The following is an 18,399-nucleotide window of genomic DNA, read 5'->3' as shown; positions in this document are numbered from 1 at the left end:
ACAAATCCCCTCTCCTATCTTCAGAGGTGTCTTCCAATACAACAACAAAGAAGTCTTCATTAAAATATATACAATGCATCACATCCAGCAAACAATGCATTACCTTCTGAGCAAACAAAACACCAGCTGACATTTACATGCTCATGGTTTCTACAGCCTCTTCGCGGGGTAAAATGATTGGGGCAGATAATGCTGTTGGAAGCAAGTATCACTGTCCCAGCAGCAAGGCAGAAATCATTTGAGTGGTATGCAACAGGGCACCGCACACAACGCATCAAGCGACCTAAACAGAAATATATTGAATTGCAGTTCTAAAAATTAATATGTCAGGGAAATAATAAAATTCAAATTTCAATTTTTAAAAAAGTCCATTGATTCTTTAAATGTCTACAAATAAAACCCACATCATGCTCCAAATTTTGGCATCTCTGAACTGACTACATAAAGAAGTCCCCTGTATGTACCTTTAGATGCAGAAATATTAGCTGGGTTAGCAGCATGGCATGTCATACAGATATGCAGTGAGCAGCGAAAGCCCTTGTTCTGCATGACTGTGGGAGGATATTTCTGTATACATTCTTCATGATAGTATTTGCCACACAGAGGAAGTAAACAACGCTTTGCATTCTCCCCACTATTCTTGCATACAAAACATGTGTGAACTCCTAAAGGAGAAATCAAGAACAAGAGATACAGGCATTCAAATACAGACACAACAACAACCAAAATTTATAATTAAGACCAGAGAGAAGGTCTCAAAAGAGTTCAAATATATTCTAAATCAGTTGACCACAAGGCCATCTGTTCCCCATAGGAAAACCACTTGTTTGCAACAAGTTCAAACACTTACCTAAGAATATAAGAACCTAAGCAATGCCCTGCTGGATTAGACCCCCTGGACTATCTAGTCCAGCTGTCTGTTCTCACAGTGGCCAGCTGACTTTACAAGGAAGCTCAGTAGCCTCCAGCAGATATTCTTCAGGGGCAGTCACAATGCCATCAAGGCTAACAGCCATTTGTTCCCCATGCTTTCCATTAATTGGTCCAACCCTTTTTGAAGGCTGCCAAGCTGACAGACAGCAACATTTGATAGTAAGTTCTTTCCATCCATCCAGTACTGTACCTGTGGAACACTCAGTGCAGATAAACTTGCCCTTCGGCATTTCTGAGAGCCCGAGGCACTGCAGGTGGAAAGCACCACAGCACTGAGCTTCACACAGCAACAATTCACCTGGCTTTTCACAGATCTGCATGTAAATGAACAGTATGTCACCATAAGCTGTTTTTTTTTGTATGTACAATAATATACAAAACTCCAATTGAAACTTCATTTGGAAACATTCAATAATACTTTTTTCTGAAGTATACAGATTCTTTTGTAGAAATATAAGCAATTTAGACTATTTCAAAAGTTAAATTTAAGTCCATCCTACAAGGCAAAATTTAGCTCGATTCCCGTATCCCCTTCCCCCAGCAAATGTGTTTACATGCATTTCTTATCTACCGTAAAGTCAATAGGAAAACATTTTATACACTGAAATATAAGGGAGCTAGTTCCCAAACCGAGAGGTCACTAAGCAAATGAATAAGAAGAGCAGACATTTATTAGGCAGAGGAATTCAACAGAGAGGAGGAAAGAGGCAGAAAAGAGGGAAGGGAAAAGTGGAAAAGAGGAAAAACTGGAGAGACTGGTGATTGATTGATTGCTGCTTCTGCTGCTGACTGCTTCTTGGGTGTTCCTGTGTTTGCTTGCTTAATGTTTCCTGAGTAATGTTGGGGTGTAGCTGGAATTCTGTTTGCTGTGGGTATAGGTAGGGCATCTTTATAGGACGTACAAGGAAGTCAGTTACTCAGAAACCAACTTTTTAAATTGTTGCTTATTGGAACATAGAGACGGTGAGGGACCTGCTCTTATGACCTGCAGGGGATGTGTTGTATTTGGGGTGTTTTTTTCCCCTTGAAGACAAATACATGCTATAAGTGTAAACTGACTGCTCCTCTGAAAGAGAACGCCAAATTAAGTATCACTAGGGTTATCAGGGAAGATGGAGAATTTTTAAATCAGGTGCAGGAAATAGTCACACTGGGACCGCAGCATCAAGAAGACTCCCAGAAGAAGCTTACTGAAAGAGCAGAAATAATGGAACAATTCCCCAAAACTTTTACAGGTAGTCCTTCACGTATGACCGGTCCCCTTAGTGACCATTCAAAGTTACGAAAAACCTCCCAAGGGAACTTACAACCTAGTTCTGAAGTCATGACATCCCCTCACTGATGGTCACATGACCATATTTTGAGTGTCCAGCAACAAGCTCACATTTACAGCAGTTTGCAGCATCCTGCAATCACATGACTGCATTTTATAGTATGGGCGAACTGCCTTTTGACCATCATGACATATGAGTGTGATGGACAGGTTCCATTACGGTTGTATGTCAAGGACTACCTGTACACCTGCTGAAAAATATCCCTTCCTAACGATCTACATAGGAACAAATGTTACAACTTGTCAGAGCCTTGAAGACACTACAAGGTGCTATGATATACTGATAGATTGGGTGAAGGGAATGAAGAAACAAGTGTTTTTTCACCTCTCCCTGTTGTAGAGCATAGCCCAGTAAGAAAATAATAATAATACTGGACGTGAAAAATCTGTCATACAGATAGTATAGAATGGAAGAAATTTTGATACTTCCAAGATAAAGGACTCTGGTAAACTGACCCACATATGAAAGGGGAAGAAAGTATTTGGAAATCACTTTGCAACCCTCATCTGGAGAGCTTTACATTGAAACTATCAGGATGGGGCAAGTGGGGGTGAGTGGGGGAAGAGATCCCAGAAAACAGCATAATGCCATGTATTTAGACCAAGAGGGATATGCAGCTACTCAATAATGAACAACTCAGTAGCAGTAAAATGGATCTCATTAACAGAAATCCTTAGATAAAAGACAGTACAGAAAGGCTTGGGCTTTCTCAAAAGTTTTCTGGAAGTATTACTGCACACTATTCCATTAGGAAAAAAATGGGAAGCAGGAAGCTTAAGAAATCATTATGAATACATAGGGAGCTTTTAACTCAGCTGGGAGTTAAAAGTAACAGATATAGGAAAAACAGAAGAGAAGGAATCAGCAAGGAGATAATCAGCAAAGGCAGAAAGGACATTAGAAACACTAACATGCAATGGAAGAAGCTTGTAAGTGAAGCTGAATGCAACAAAGTGACTTTCAAGAATAAAAGATCATGATGACAATAATGATGATTATGATGACTTCAAATTTTTATCTGCCCACTCCCATAATTCTGGGCAGTTTGTAGTTACAAGTAAGTCTTGTTTGCAAAAGTGTATTTAGGAGGAAAAGAGCAATGCGAACAAAAGCAGTTACTATACAAACACTCTATAAAGAATCAAGGAACGTGGAGTGTTTCTGGTTGTCTAATTGTTTCAAGCCATCCTTACAGTTACTGTGTTAGGACAAATACTGGAGGCTACTACCTGACACACATTCTCCTTGAGAGCAGCTCCTCCACCTCGTTCCCCCTGCATCTTTTTGGATGAAGGCAACCCAGGATCATTTTCAGAACCTTCCTCAGTAGTTTCCTTCGGGCTTCCAGCTATTCCATGAGATCTGTCACCCTTTAAAAAGAAGAAAAAATAGAGATTTTAAACACACCAACCCCATATTTAATATATCCCTGGTGGTTTCCAGACGTTCCATCAGCCATTACACACATGAAAGTTTAATAAATTAGTTTAATTCTTCCGCTCATGTGAACACTTTCATTTTTAAAATAAAACCAAGTAAATGAAAACAACCATCCAGAGCATAAAAGAGGGGGAAAACCTTTTATAAAGTATATGATTTTATACCAATATAAAGTAAAAAACTGAGACACTGTAAAGATTCTTGAGAGTCTCTTGAACTGCAAGGAGATCACATCAGACAATCCTAAAGGAAATCCATTCTGACTGTTCTTTGGAAGGACAGGTACTAAAGCTGAAGGCCAAATATTTTCCCCACCAAATGAAAAGAGAGGACTCATTGGAAAAGACTCTGATGTTGGGAAAGATTGAAGGCAAAGGGAGAAGGGGATAGCAGAAGATGAGATGGTTAGATAGTGTCATCAACACAACGAACATGAATTTGGGCAAACTGTGAGAGACAGTGGAAGACCCAGAAGGGGGGGGGGCTGGCTTGTTGTGATCCATGAGGTTGCAAAGAGTTGGACGTAACTCAGTGACTGAACAACAAAAGTTACTATTATTAGACACCTCTCAAATTTCAGAACAAAATTACCCAAAAACCTCTAGCTTATCCTGGTCATGTGACTGTCTCAACAATATCTTTTAAAATTAACATGATTAGGATTTTTAAAGCAAGTGCCTACTTTAGCAGGGAAATATTTGTTAGCAAAACAGTATTTATTAAAATGTTCCTTCTTATATGTTGTTGTTATAAATATAAGAAAAGTTTATTCCTCAATCAAAATTGCAAAGTCACATCATACAAAGCTTAGCAGTACCTCCATGTTTGGAGTTTCTTCCTGGCTATTGTCACTCTTTTCTTTTTTACAGGGAGTTGCTGCCAAGCTGCGTCGCTGCCGCTTTCTCTTCCTCTGTTTCCCAGGAACCTTTTCAGGAGCTGCAGCAAGGAAGACCACACAACTGGAGCTATATGAGTTAACTTCCCCACAATACAATTGTGGCATCCCTGGTCCTCAGAACTGAATACCATAATCTAACCCTGGTCTGTTAATTGAGCAAAAACTTCTGCAAATTTTGATTCCCCTTCAGTGGCTATATAGACAGTGTAATGACAATGTATATGTATTCCATATTTTGGTTCTAACTGTTTGAAAAATGTGTCTGTCCATTTGCAAACAGCACACCCTACTTATTCTGTAGGACCATTGTGCAACAAATAATTTATCTGTGAATTAGTTGGGTTCAAGTAATTACCTAAAAACTGATCTTTGTATTCAGAGAACAATAGAGGGACAGTGTTTTAAATAAGCAAATGGATAGAAGTTACAAGATAATGCTGAAAAGATGTGACTTTGAAGACCAGCCATTGCTTGGTACACCCTATTTGCTTGAAAAATTTAACTCTTTTAACAGGCTTCTCTTCTTTGCCTAGTAACCTCTTTCCCCCATCATCTCCATAGTGTTTTGATGTCCCTTTTCTCTGCTTGCATTCTTAATACAACTGCCCTTCCATCATCTTTCTCCTCCTCCTTACTGTTTTTGCTAGGAGAGAGCAGAACATGAGAATACCTGACCATTTCTGTGTATGAAAGCAAATAATCAAGAAAATGTGGAATTAACCCAACCCAAAGCAAAGACAGACAATAATAATTATTGTCAGAGAATAATTAGAACTGCAGAAAAAACAATTACTACCAACCTGCCTTCCATCGAGGACCTGTATACTGCACGAGTCAAAAAGAGGGCTGAGAAAATATTTACAGACCCCTTGCATCCTGGACATAAACTGTTTCAACTCCTACCCTCAAAACGACGCTATAGAGCACTGAACACCAGAACTAGACACAAGAACGCCATCACTCTGCTAAACAAATAATTCCCTCAACACTGTCAAACTAGTTACTAGGTCTGCATTACTATTAATCTTCTCATCGTTCCTATCACCCATCTCCTCCCACTTATGACTGTATGACTGTAACCTTGTTGCTGGTATCCTTAAGATTTATATTGATTGTTTCCCTATGACTATCATTAAGTGTTGTACCTTATGATTTTTGATGAATGTATCTTTTCTTTTATGTACACCGAGAACGTATGCACCAAGACAAATTTCTTGTGTGTCTAATCACACTTGGCCAATAAAGAATTATATTCTATTCTAAAATTATATTTTTCCTACGTATTCTTCCTTTGTAGGGCATGTTCATCTTTAATGCAGAGAGTTTACGTCTAGATAAATGCAGCAGTTTAAGAATCTCTTTGAAAACTACATATCAAAATTAAGAAATCACCTCAATTGATTGTGGATGTCTCACCCTTTAGAATATAACCAAAAAAAGTCCAGTTGGAGCTGAACCCCTCAAAGTTAAATCAAAGAAGACCTGATTCTCATGCAACCTTCTTCTCAAGATGACTTCTATTCATACTCTTCATATGTTCATGTTTTTGTTCATGTTTTTGAATGTTCCTGAATTATTCCTCAGAATGTTCCTGAGGAATTCCAGGTAGAACAAAGATTTCATTTTAAATCAGTTCAGTCTAATGAGATAAAAATATAGTCCTTTTTATTGGGCTCAGTTTATACTTGGTTCATATGAAGATACTTACATTCACCATAGCTGATGGATTCTGAGATGCAATCCCAAACCCTGGCTCACTTTAGTATTATTTACTTATGTATGCATTTCTTACCTTCGACAGCATTTGAAAGCCGAGATGTGGAATAAAACTCAGGCATTTCAGTATCCAAAGGACCAGCCTCAGAACACTGTGGATAAGCACCATTGATAATTTAGAACATGAAAACACATTGTTCTACAAGGACATATTTTTACTAAATTTGTCTAAAAATACCAGTTAATATGTTACAAAAAAAATTAAATGAGAAAGATGCAGAAGTGGGGCTGGATGGTGGGATGCATGGATATATAATACATAATGTATTATTAATTTCCTAAATATTGAAAATCCCAGCTCCATTCCTGCAGCCAGTCAAAGTAATTCAGTCACATGGGCTAAATGACCACTACGCTCAATGACCGAGATTCCAGTCCCAATTGTGGTTATAAATTGAGGACTACTTGTTCAACATACAATAGTAAAATAACTGTAACAGTCACTATGCAGGAAAGATAGGCAGAAGACTAGCAGAGTGCATCCATGAATATCAACTAGCAGTAAGAAGACACAATAAACATTCCTTAATCTCATAACATACAGCCAGACTCAACAATGATTTCAACAGGGAAACTGTCAGCATTCTAGATCAAGGTAAATCCAAAAGCATCACAGAATTCCTGGAAGCTTGGTATTCAGTCAACAGGCAAATTATAAAATAAACAATATTACACACCATTCAAAAGAGACGATTAAAAAATTAAAAAGAAAAGTCAGACCAGAATATCTCCCCAATCAATATCCAGATAAACAGGGATTAACATCAGGAGTAAAACCAGAGAAATAATCAAGCAGTAAAAATACCCTAATCAAGGAACTAGCAACTTAGAAAAACAAGGAGTAAACAATAGCCTAATCAAGGCACTACCAAAAAGAAAATAACACCCCCACTAACATTGATAGGGAAAACTATTGTCTAGCAGTATATATATAAAACAGAGCAAACTCCACTTTCTTCCATCACTGAAATTTCTGCCAGCAAGCATCCAAGTTCAGAGAGCAGCAACAATTCCATACTAAAAGTATCTCTTCCCTCCCTCACTTTTACTCACCCGAAAACTAGGAATGGTCCTTTCTGGGATGCTTTTTTCACTCCCACCCCTCCCCTCTGGAATCATATTTCATTGAGCATGCCCAATTACTGCTATCTGACTCCTCCTAAGAGTGGGCACAATTCATAAAGCAATTCAGTTCCAATCCAGGTTTCTTTACCAAATAGTTCACAATTCAGATCACCATGTCATACTGTAACCTCCGTGTATACACATGTATTTTAAAGAATATGCAATGGGAATGTTATAGATCATCTTCTGAAATATATTACATGGATTTTTTCCCTCAGCTCCTATGCGTTAATCAAACATATGCTGTCTAAAATTTCATACTTCTGCAATTTATTTAGTTATTAATTTTTTTGAGTGGCATGGTGGCCTAGTGTTGAAGACTCTTGGCTCTCACTCAAAAGATTGAGAGTTCAATCCTAGGTAGCGGCATGTATTTCTCTCTTAGAGCACAAAGAAAATATATCTGCTGTGCACTCTATGTGGCATCAGGAAGGGCATTGAGCCAGTAAATGCTCAGCTCCATCCAGTCACCCCAACTCTATTCCTAATTAAGGGATTACAGGGTCGCAAACAAGGAGTTTTATTGATTGATCACATTTATATAGGTGCACAAGGCAACTCTGTGTTATGCACAATATCTTACAACAGAACATATAAAAACAGCAAGTACAGGTATAAAAACAACAATAATAAATATAACAACTAAAAAGACAAGCCAGAAGTGAAGGAGAATAAAAAACACCTCCTTAACAATGGAGCCATCTACAGAAGCCTCTGGTTCCATGGAAGCCCCAAGCCTGGTCATATAGCCAGGTCTTGAAAGTAACTGATTTTCAGAGTAAATGGTAATATTTTAAGACTTATTTTTAAACTGAAAGAAAGATCAATTTACCTTCTTTATAGAGGTCCACTCTCTCTTTGGTATAAATGTTGTATCCAAATCATTGGATTCTAAGAGCTTTTTCGTTGGCTTTCGCTGGCGCTTACTCTCAAAGCTTCCTACAAGAAAAATGTATATATAAAACAGTGACTTCACTGGATTAAAAAAGCAGCATCAAACAACTAAGAACAATAGCATCATTTATTAAGCTTCTTTATAACAGAAGGAAAAAAAAGCAAGAATAAATAAAATATCCCAAATTATTCAACTGCAGCTGCAACTCTGGTAATTACTAGTGAATGAACTCCTAGAAGCCCAATTCCCATACTTTCCTGTTTCTCTATTATAAAATCTAAAACAAGTAAAAATGGCAGTGTTTCCACTTGTACAATCCACTTGTGAGGAAAGTGTTATGATGCAAAGTCCCGTTCCAATGAATGAATGAATCAGTTAATGCCCTTGGGCTGCAGAGAACTGGATGTAAATTCTCTTCTACCTTGGAGTCACTTCCTCTCAGCCCTAGGAAAAAGGCAATGGCAAACCACTTCTGAAAAACCTTGCCAAGAAAACTGCAGGTTCAGGAAGCCTCTCAGAATTGGACAGGATTGAATGGGAAAAAACTCCAATAATAAATTTCATTGTATTGTTTTCATTGTTAATTTGTGTTCATTTTGGTGTTTGGATTTTTAGGGGACTTGTATACATTAAGATTATGCTAAAGTGATGTGCAATGGAAAAAAGTTTAGGGACCCCTCCTAGGCAGTGGTAAACCTCTATACTCTTAATATACTGCAAACTGGGCTCCTAAGCAGGAGTGTCAAACTGGTGGCCCGTGGGCCAGATGCATCATGTGCAGGCCATGCCTACCCCAGCTCCACGAATGGGAAAAAGGTCACAAAACATTACATAATGGCAATGTGACACTGCAAGTTTGACACCCGTGACCTATAGTGTCTTTACCTGTGGATTGATGGCTCTTGGGAAAAGGCGAGATGTAAGAAAAACTAAAGCCAAGTCAAACATGAAAAATTCCAGATCTGGCTGGATTCATGGTCTTCTTAACAGGTTGTTTTACCATAACTAGTCTAACTAGCAAGTTAGAAAATGTAAGAGTACCACAGTGATTTTCTTATGCTTAGTTGAACAGAAATGCCTGGAAACAATAAAGTAGAATGCATTCCATATTCACATTAAAATGTTTTGCAATGTTCACATAGTAATTAATGTAATTCTCAAAACATTACAAAAAAAAAAACCCTGTTATAAACTGACATTTTATTTTATAAGCTACAAGTCTGAAAATTGTATTTCTGCATTTTGTCAGAGTTAAACAGCTTGTAAACATTGAAGCAGACAGAAATAAATGCATAAGTAATATTTTGAACAAATAAAATTGTGAAGTGGAATGCTTCCAAGAGAATAATTTACATAATTTATAAATGTTTCTCTTTCTTGAAGCCTTTAATTTTTAAATGTTTCTGGTACCTGTTTTAATGTTAATTTTAACCTGGGGTGGGATGAGATTTTTTTTTTAAAAAAAAATTATACTACTTCAATATTTGCCTGGCTGGAAAGGCAAGGTATAAATGAAATCCATCCAATAAATACTACATGCAATATCTTAGGTTTCCAAATGGAGTTACACAGAAAGCATATCTCCATACCTGGTTTCACTATTGGTTCTTCTCCCTGCGAATGAGAATCCGGAGCAGAGGCAACAGATTCCAACACGTCTGGTGAAGATAACGTCAAAACTGGCATTTCTAATCTGGGTTCCCTGGATTGGACATCAGACTCCTCTGACAGAGGACGCTCGGCTTCAAGGACTGGGGGAGATTCTTTTGATGAAGAAGCTGATGAAATGGAGTCCAAGGGCTTCTGCTCTAGAGGTTTATTACATGCTTGTTTCTCAATGCTGCTTTTCTGTTTGGTTTCAGACTTCTCCAGAGAACTTGTCTGTTAGCAGAGAAATAGTGGTCAGTGCAGGAATCAGTGCGAATCATTAGCAAAGTTATATAGGATTTGACCTATTTCAGCATATTTTAGGTAGCAGTCAATGAAAATCAAGTTTACTTTCAGCTCTACTAGTGGAAGCAGTTATGCAGGTATATAATAAACTTCTGCTTTTTTAAAAAACAACAATATAAGATTAAAAGGAGAAATAATGAAGGCACAGTATTGCCACTACTTGGTACTTCCATAACTAATATTACACCACATGATACAGTATTGTTAGACTAGAGGTTTCTCTGACTTTCTTCTCTGTCCATGATAACCATTAAGTGGGAATGAGGGAAGCAATAAATTGATGGCTTTGGATCATGGAGAGCCAATAGACATTTCTAAGAATGAAGGAAAAAAATTAATCATGGTGATGCAATTCGCATAAGCAAATCCCTATATTCCTTAAGATATGTGCTTTAAAAAAATAAGACTTATAATTTTAAAAATACAATTGGTTTATTTTACCATTTTTAATATGATTATTTTAATCACAAGATTTTAAAGTTACGAATTGGGGAAAAACCAGATTATATTAAAACAACGAATTAATTCTTTATTCATTCATGACCAAATGTATTCCTCTCATCCCTAATCATAATTTAAAGAACTACAGTAATCTGACTAGTTTAGAGATTAAACATTGTGTACTCAAGGTAGATTGGCAAGTACTATAATACTTCTGTGAACAATTTTCTGACTGGTGATATACTCAAATCCTATTCCTTCGTAGGAAGCAAGCATGATATAGAAGTTGTTTATTATATTAAAAAAACTTCCTTTATAGGAGGAGTCAAATATTTGGGGGTATTTGTGTCACTTGTAATTTACTATCCATCCTTCCTCATTCCTACTAGAGATAGGCCTTGTTTAGTGCAATTGGGACCACCAATTCAGTTGTTAAGCAAAGCCATCACTAAGCGAAGCCAAGAGTGAGCTTCACTTACTTCAGCTTTTCTTTGCTTTACAGACCTGCAAAAGTTGTTAAAAGAACTGGTTGTAAAGTTATTTTTTTATTATTGTCCTGCGAATAGTCACTAAATGAGACAGTCACTAAATGACTACCCGTATATTCACACATTAAACAAAAACTATACTCAGAAGAGGAAATTGCTTCTCCCCACTCTATACTATTCCTATTTTGAATTCTAGTCCTAATTTTTAGCCATAAAAAAAAATTAAGTTTTCCCCATTTTTCATAAATTCCTAGTTTGATTCAACACCCACCTTTTGAAATGATTCCTGACTCTTTTTTTTCTTCTTTGATGCAAATATGTGATCATATTCCTCTGCGTATTCTAGAAGCCTCTTACTTGGTTTTCTAAGGCGCTTCTTCTCTGCATTTACAACTGAGAGAAGAGAGAAACAGCTTCACAGACTTCAAAAAGGAACAATGGGGGTGGGATAGAATCTTCCATTGTAAAATATCACCATCGTCTTCATCATCATCATCACAAGCTTTTTTTAAAATTATTTTTATGTATCTTTGCCCTCTAAATATCAATTTCACTTCTTCAGAGAGGATTCCATCCTCATCTCCCTTAGCCCCACAAGTCTGGAAAACAAATAGGATGCAACCAGTAGCTTTACCATCGTGTCTTCAGAGTTTGCCTTTTAGGAGTTACTCTTGCTCATGGCCAGAATCTCATATGCTATGGTATCCACAATTGCCATACTACTGAACTCTAGTTTATAGGGTAAAAGCTTTTGATGATGATGTAGTGGCGACATGAAGAAAACAGTTGAGAATATTTGCATTAACATAAATGTCTGGTCTGATAGATGTAAGCAGTCACCCATCATATTAAGTATTCACCTTGGAGCAGCTGCTAGTAATCTATGCTTGAGGATGAGACTGGTAGTATTTGCCATGGCTAAATGTCTTACTCGTTTGCCTAATGGTAGTCACCTAAAATTCTGCAGAGGAGAACCCTAAACACTTTTGAGTGCTCTCTCCCCCTGTTCATACATTCCAAGGTGCCCAGTAATTTATTAAGAAGTTCTGGGAAATGAAATAACAGGACCATTGATGAAGAAAGATAGAAGTGGGCTTAAACAAACCCGGTACAAGCTCATATTTGTGTCTATGCTATAGTGATATGCGTGATGAAGTATTCTTAGTTGTCTTTATTGTGCTGGCAGGCTGGGTCCCAGCAGTATTGTTCAGGGTGACCCACTTCCTTTTGTATAGCAAGAGTTGGGAAAAAACTGTCCACAAACCCATAACATTTTGCCAATAAAATTAAACTTTTTTATTTTTTTAAAAAGTAGATGCCAAAAGGACAGAATCAATGGAGGTAAGAGGTAATACAGAGCCTGGTGGCGCAGCAGACTAATAGCATTAACACCAGCTGTCTGCAATTACTGTAAGTTCGAATCTCACCAGGCTCAAGGTTGACTCAGCCTTCCATCCTTTCTAAGGTAGGTAAATCGAGGACCCAGTTTGTGGGGGCAATAAGCTGACTTTGTATAAATATACAAAAGTATGAAGGCTATTGCTTAACGCATTGTAAGCCGCCCTGAGTCTCCGGAGAAGGGCGGCATATAAATCAAATTTTTTTTTAAAAAAAGTATGAAGGCTATTGCTTAACGCATTGTAAGCCACCCTGAGTCTCCGGAGAAGGGCAGCATATAAATCAAATAAAAAACAAACAAACAGAGATAAGCATTTTACAATGTTATCTATAGTTCATTTCATTCTGAGCACCCTGGTGAAGAGAAGAGTATCAGTTCTCCCACATGTGAATGGAAATCCTGCCTGACCTCCGACCTCTGGGTATTTCGCTGTGCACTGAAGACCCTGTTGTTCCGCCAGGCCGGGCTATCAATATAACAATTTTAAATTGGGGTATTTTAAATTTTTGGGGTTTTAAATTCAGCCGAATTTATTTAATAATTTTAAATTTTAAATTGATGTTTGTCTTGTGTTTTTAAATAGGCTGTACACCGCCCTGAGTCCTTCGGGAGAAGGGCGGTATAGAAATAAAATTATACTTATACTTATACCTACTGACCTCCCTTCAGGAAGAAAGTAAGGGTTATCAGCTGTGTCAGGGAGTTAAAGCCAAGGTTGGTGAAGGATTAGTATTATCCTCCTTGAAAAAATACCCCTGCTCACGAAGAAGCCCTCCTTTGATTTTGCCCTGTTAGAAAACATTTTCAAATCTCCCAATTCTGGGGAAGGTTGTGATAGTACTTCAACTGCAAAATATCCAAAACTAATTGGATGATCTGATTCCGTTCAGTCAGAATTCAGGTCTGAGCAAGTAGCAGAAACTTCATAGGATGATCTGCAATGGGATCTGGATTGGGGGGAATTGCATCCCTCTTTACTGTTTTAGACTTCTCAGCAAAGGTCAATCCCACAGACTGTGGTGAACCTTTCAACCATCTTAGAAGTACTGAAATTCTCCTCTCCCCCTTTAAGGTTCCAACCCAGGGTGTGCACACCGGATCAGTAGGCTCCATATGAAGTAGTTGATTCTGCAGGTATCCAAGTCCCAAGCTATATGGATTTCATAAGTTAAAATCAACACTTAATTCACCTAGAAAACTACTGGTACTGTAATTAATGCTGAGCCTACAAAACCAATATAATGTGTAAGTAGCTACCTCCAAACACTACATTAGATAAAAAGTGCAGTAACTTATTGTTAGGCAGGATCAGCTACTTGCAATATTACCTTGTTCTACTAAAACAACAGTCTATATGTTGAAATTTTAAATCAAATATATCTGTCCTTCAATGCATATTGCAAGGTCTATTTTCAACATGAAGTGGAATTACTAGAATAAATCTGAGGTCATATTTGGGAGCAACCTAATTATGAGTGCGTTTAATTTACGTTTATAAAACAGCAGGTCGAGATGCCGTTTGTGATAGCAACCTCTTAACTCCTAACCTTATTCATACAAGCGCATATGTATGAATATATATTTTATACATAAAGAAGGTACAAATTAATATCTTTGGCACTACCAAATTATAACTGACCTTTATCCTGCTTTCTTCGCCTTCAGATCTCAACCTACCTCCACATTACTGAAATGGGAAGATGGCTTACACCATTTTAACCTATGGTGGAGATATTCTTTTCAATGCTCCCTCAGTTAAAAACAAAGCAGGACATAAAACACATGCTATTATATGAGAAGAGGAGAATTGTAGTTCAGCCCATTGTTTTCAATTCTGTTTGCCTATTTGCAGAGGTTCTTCAAGTCAAGATATTCAGATAAACTATGGTTAATAAATTAATTTCTCATGCATTAAATAATACTTCTCTTTTGTCATACTGATTATTATAGTCTGGCAGGACTCAAGCAACTATTTAAGATTTGGGGAACAGCATAACAGGCAACCCCAAGGTTGGACATGAATGATGTAGGTGAACACTTAAAGATACAATCTACAGCCCATGGATTGAAATGATACAGACTAAGTGTATTATCTCTGGGCTGCAAAAACTGAGGCAACACTAGATAGCAGCAAAGAGATTCAGAATTATTGCCACCTATATTGTCATCTGGGTATGCGCAGCCCAGATACAGTAGGCCTAATACAGTCCATTCTACATCTTACACTTCTTACCACATGTAAACCAAATTTTTGTTTCTAATAAATTTATTTATACCATTTAGTTGTGTGTCACAACAGACACACTAAAATTCCTGCTATTTTGAACTGCTTATAGTACAGCTGGGCTTGATTCCACAACAGTTTCATTTGAAAATAATATCCTTTTGCAAAGTAAAAAAACAACAACAACTCTTAATGTATTTCTTTTCTTATTTGGACAGTTGTTGATTTGACTTCTAAAAATTAGAAGCCTAGATTAAGTTTAAAAGAAGAGAAGTGTTCGAAGAATTCAATACAATATAATATATGCCAGGCTATTCTCCTAAGATTTTCTCTCCTGTCAAAGTTAGCTTGCTTCTATATCTTTGCAACACTTAGTTTTCACAACCTACAAATGAGACAATAAGTAATTTAACAGCTGTACCACTTCAAACTACTGGTACAGGCACACATTTTACTACTACCCCTTGTATTAACAAACAGAGAATTATCCTGGAAAATTAGATATCAAAGAACCAAGTTCTAGTCCACCTTTTTAAAAATGATTTTTATCTACAGGATTTCACAGTAAATTCCACCTGCAGCTATAGGAAATCAAACAGCCCACTTGCAGTTCTTATTATAAACAAGAAAACATTACTCGGCTAAAAAGGAGGGAGCTCTGGTAGCGCAGCAGACTAAAGCGCTGTTATTAACATCAGCTGCCTGCAATTACTGCAAGTTCAAATCTCACCAGGCTCAAGGTTGACTCAGCCTTCCATCCTTTCTAAGGTAGGTAAAATGAGGACCCAGATTGTGGGGGCAATAAGCTGACTTTGTATAAATATACAAAAGTATGAAGGCTATTGTTTAACGCATTGTAAGCCGCCCTGAGTCTTCAGAGAAGGGCGGCATATAAATCAAATTAAAAAAAAAGTTTTCACAAACTTTGCCTGTTTAGGGGTCTTATTTAGTCACCCTGAAAAGCAAGGAGAGATTTCCACTCTGTCAAAATTGTTTCGTTCAGTACCAGCCAAAGATGGGCAAAATATTTCCCCTTCTGCTTCCCTAGAGCTACTGATGTGCTTACCAGCTTTAGAACTGCTTTGGTTAAAACGCTTCCATCGCTTTTTGGGTGCTACGTGGCTTACATCTTTAGACTCATCCCCCATGGAGCCTTCTCTATTCAGTCCCGTTTCCAACTCTAGGCACTCCCCATTTTCAAAGGGCCTGTAGCTCTCTTTCTTTTTACCAGATTCTGACTTCATTTTTACATGAACTAAACTGCCATCAGAGGAACTTGAAGAGTCTTCACCAGGAGAGTGTTGAATCAACTCCCAAGGTACTTTCCTTGCAAAATCTTCCTGGGTTTTGTCTAGAGATCTAGCAACTGAGCTTAGGGTAGCTCTATGCTGGTGGGACACTCTCTTTGCTGTACTGAATAAATGTTTTAATGATTTGCTCTTTGATGTTGTGTTAACTATTAGTTTAGATAGTTGCTTAGATTTTTGATAGCTGCGCCTTGCGGTGCAGTGTGTATCAGCAACAGCCGTATTTGTGAGTTCCCTTTTTTTAGCACCAGGATTGATCAACTTGGTTGTGATATCATGTGAAAAAGAAGACTGACCTTCTTTGGGTTTATGGCATTCTGGTTCTTGAACACTATCTTGATTTTTTTCTATTTTAGGAGTTGCTCCCATTGTAGACAAAGATGTCAAATCGCTCGGAGTATTACTTCCAGCACTTTCACCATTGCTAGAACTTCTGTAGGAGACAATGTTCTGCGAAGTCATGATCTGTTTCTCTTTTGTCTTACTGTCATGCATATCTTTCAACATCATTAATAAGGTGCTGTATTTGTAATCAGGCTCAATAGGCAAGTGATTTTGCCCCGAGACAGATGAAAAGAGTAAGGGCATTGCAGTCTTAGGTGGCCCATAGTCTTTAGCTTTATCATTCATGGACCTATAGGACAGCTCCGTCAGTTCAGAAAGTACATGTTTCACAACAGCTGTTTCTATTTCAGCAGAATCATGAGATTTCTCTCTAGTGCTGTTTGGCAGTTTGGGGCCATCAAGCTTCCCACTTTTGGCAGGTGTATCTAGTTGAAACCCAGGGGCACCTTTGGTAGTAGAAAAGCAGCAGTCAGGGATACATTCGTCTTTCTTAAGAGATGATTCTGTGGTGGCGGTGGCAGCAGATCCTTTTTGTTTGCATTTTATAGTTCTGAATTGAAACTGTTTAATATCCATGTGACTTGTAAACCCTTTGCTTTGGAGTGTAGTGTGCTTATCTACAATGGTAAGATTGTCCTTCCTGTAAGCAAATGCCTTCCTCTCAGCTTCAAAGGATGGCTGCTGGAATTGCTCACCTCCTGTTTCAACATTGGCATTCCTATCTAAAGAGCCTTCCAGAGGTTTCTGATTTCTATTACTACTTTTGGAGAAAGATACAGGACGTTTAATGCTTCTTTGCCCCAAAGACAGTTCCTTTCCTGTTTTGTTTATAGAGTCACAAATTTTTAGATCTCTATATGCTGCTGTAATATTTTGGTCAAGAGGCTCTAGATCGCAGATACCATCAGAGTCCATTTCTTTTTTTCTCTCATTTCTACCATCAGTTCCAGAATATGGCTGCTGTTGTGTTGAACTGGACATGAAGCCTGAGGGGCTTTTCATTTTCTTCAAATCTATTTTGGGGGGTTCAAGTTGGCAGTCTCTTTGAGAGATGTCGTATTCTCCTCTCTTAGATTTATTTTCAAATTGTCTTTCTCCAAAAGAAGAGAGCAAATAGTTTTCCACGGTACATTTGGAACCTATAAGGCTTTCTGCTGCTCTGCAAAGTTCATGAGATGCCTGCTTATCTGGCATGTTTTCAGAAATTGTATTTTTAACTTTGCTCATTGGCACTTCCCCTTCACACTCTTTCTTAATGCTACATTTTTTAATTCTATTCCCCTTCCTTGCATCAGAGTTCTTCCTCATTTGTGATTTAGTGAATATTTTCCCTTTAACATGGGTCAAATGTTTAGAATCAAATGCTAACGGTTTCAAATATCCATTCAGATGCCTGCTCTGCTCGTTTAAGGAATCCTTTTTATATGATCCCATTAAATGGACGCTCTCCAATTTGCTAGAAGTCCGGATACATTTTTTCATGCCATTCTGCTTAAGATATTCAGTAGTAAGGCCAACACTGATCTCCCATTTAGCCATAAATTTCTTAGGAACCTTAAAAATAAATGAAGACAGAACAAGAGGAAATTAGAAAATAAATACTTATATGCAAAAGATAGTATCACACTAAGAGATTATCATACTTTCCTTCACAAAGTTTATTTGTGATGTATAACAAAATATACAACTCAGATTTGAGCAGCATTATTACATTCAGGTATCTTGAGAAAATACCGATCCTAAATGAAGCCTAATGGAATTGTTAAGAATTCCACTGGTCAGCCTGGAGTATTTCAAATGAAACAATTCCCTGGATAGTTAATACTACCACTTCAGGATTA

General features: G+C 37.6%; 1 protein-coding gene across 21 annotated transcripts in view; it reads right to left on the bottom strand.

Annotated features, from left to right (window-relative positions):
* The window catches only part of NSD1 (nuclear receptor binding SET domain protein 1), a 72,396-nt gene that overhangs the window by 17,521 nt on the left and 36,476 nt on the right, over window positions 1-18,399 (bottom strand). For 13 of the 21 annotated variants that reach the window (XM_087887625.1, XM_087887621.1, XM_034442293.3 and 10 more), the window contains exons 5-14: window positions 15,973-18,112; window positions 11,555-11,676; window positions 9,991-10,282; window positions 8,339-8,445; window positions 6,398-6,473; window positions 4,525-4,643; window positions 3,497-3,637; window positions 1,124-1,247; window positions 465-665; window positions 104-283 (exon numbers count right to left, since the gene is read on the bottom strand). In XM_087887625.1, the coding sequence (XP_087743751.1) occupies window positions 104-283; window positions 465-665; window positions 1,124-1,247; window positions 3,497-3,637; window positions 4,525-4,643; window positions 6,398-6,473; window positions 8,339-8,445; window positions 9,991-10,282; window positions 11,555-11,676; window positions 15,973-18,112 (3,502 nt within the window). The remainder of the gene's footprint in view (window positions 1-103; window positions 284-464; window positions 666-1,123; window positions 1,248-3,496; window positions 3,638-4,524; window positions 4,644-6,397; window positions 6,474-8,338; window positions 8,446-9,990; window positions 10,283-11,554; window positions 11,677-15,972; window positions 18,113-18,399) is intronic. The other 8 variants (XM_087887629.1, XM_087887631.1, XM_087887628.1 and 5 more) reach the window with 1 other exon arrangement.

Source organism: Pantherophis guttatus, chromosome 2, assembly GCF_059756535.1.
Source record: "Pantherophis guttatus breed Tessera chromosome 2, ASM5975653v1, whole genome shotgun sequence".
Lineage (NCBI taxonomy): Eukaryota > Metazoa > Chordata > Lepidosauria > Squamata > Colubridae > Pantherophis > Pantherophis guttatus.
The sequence above is the reverse complement of the archived record's forward strand: the minus strand, read 5'-3'. Positions and strand labels throughout refer to the sequence as shown.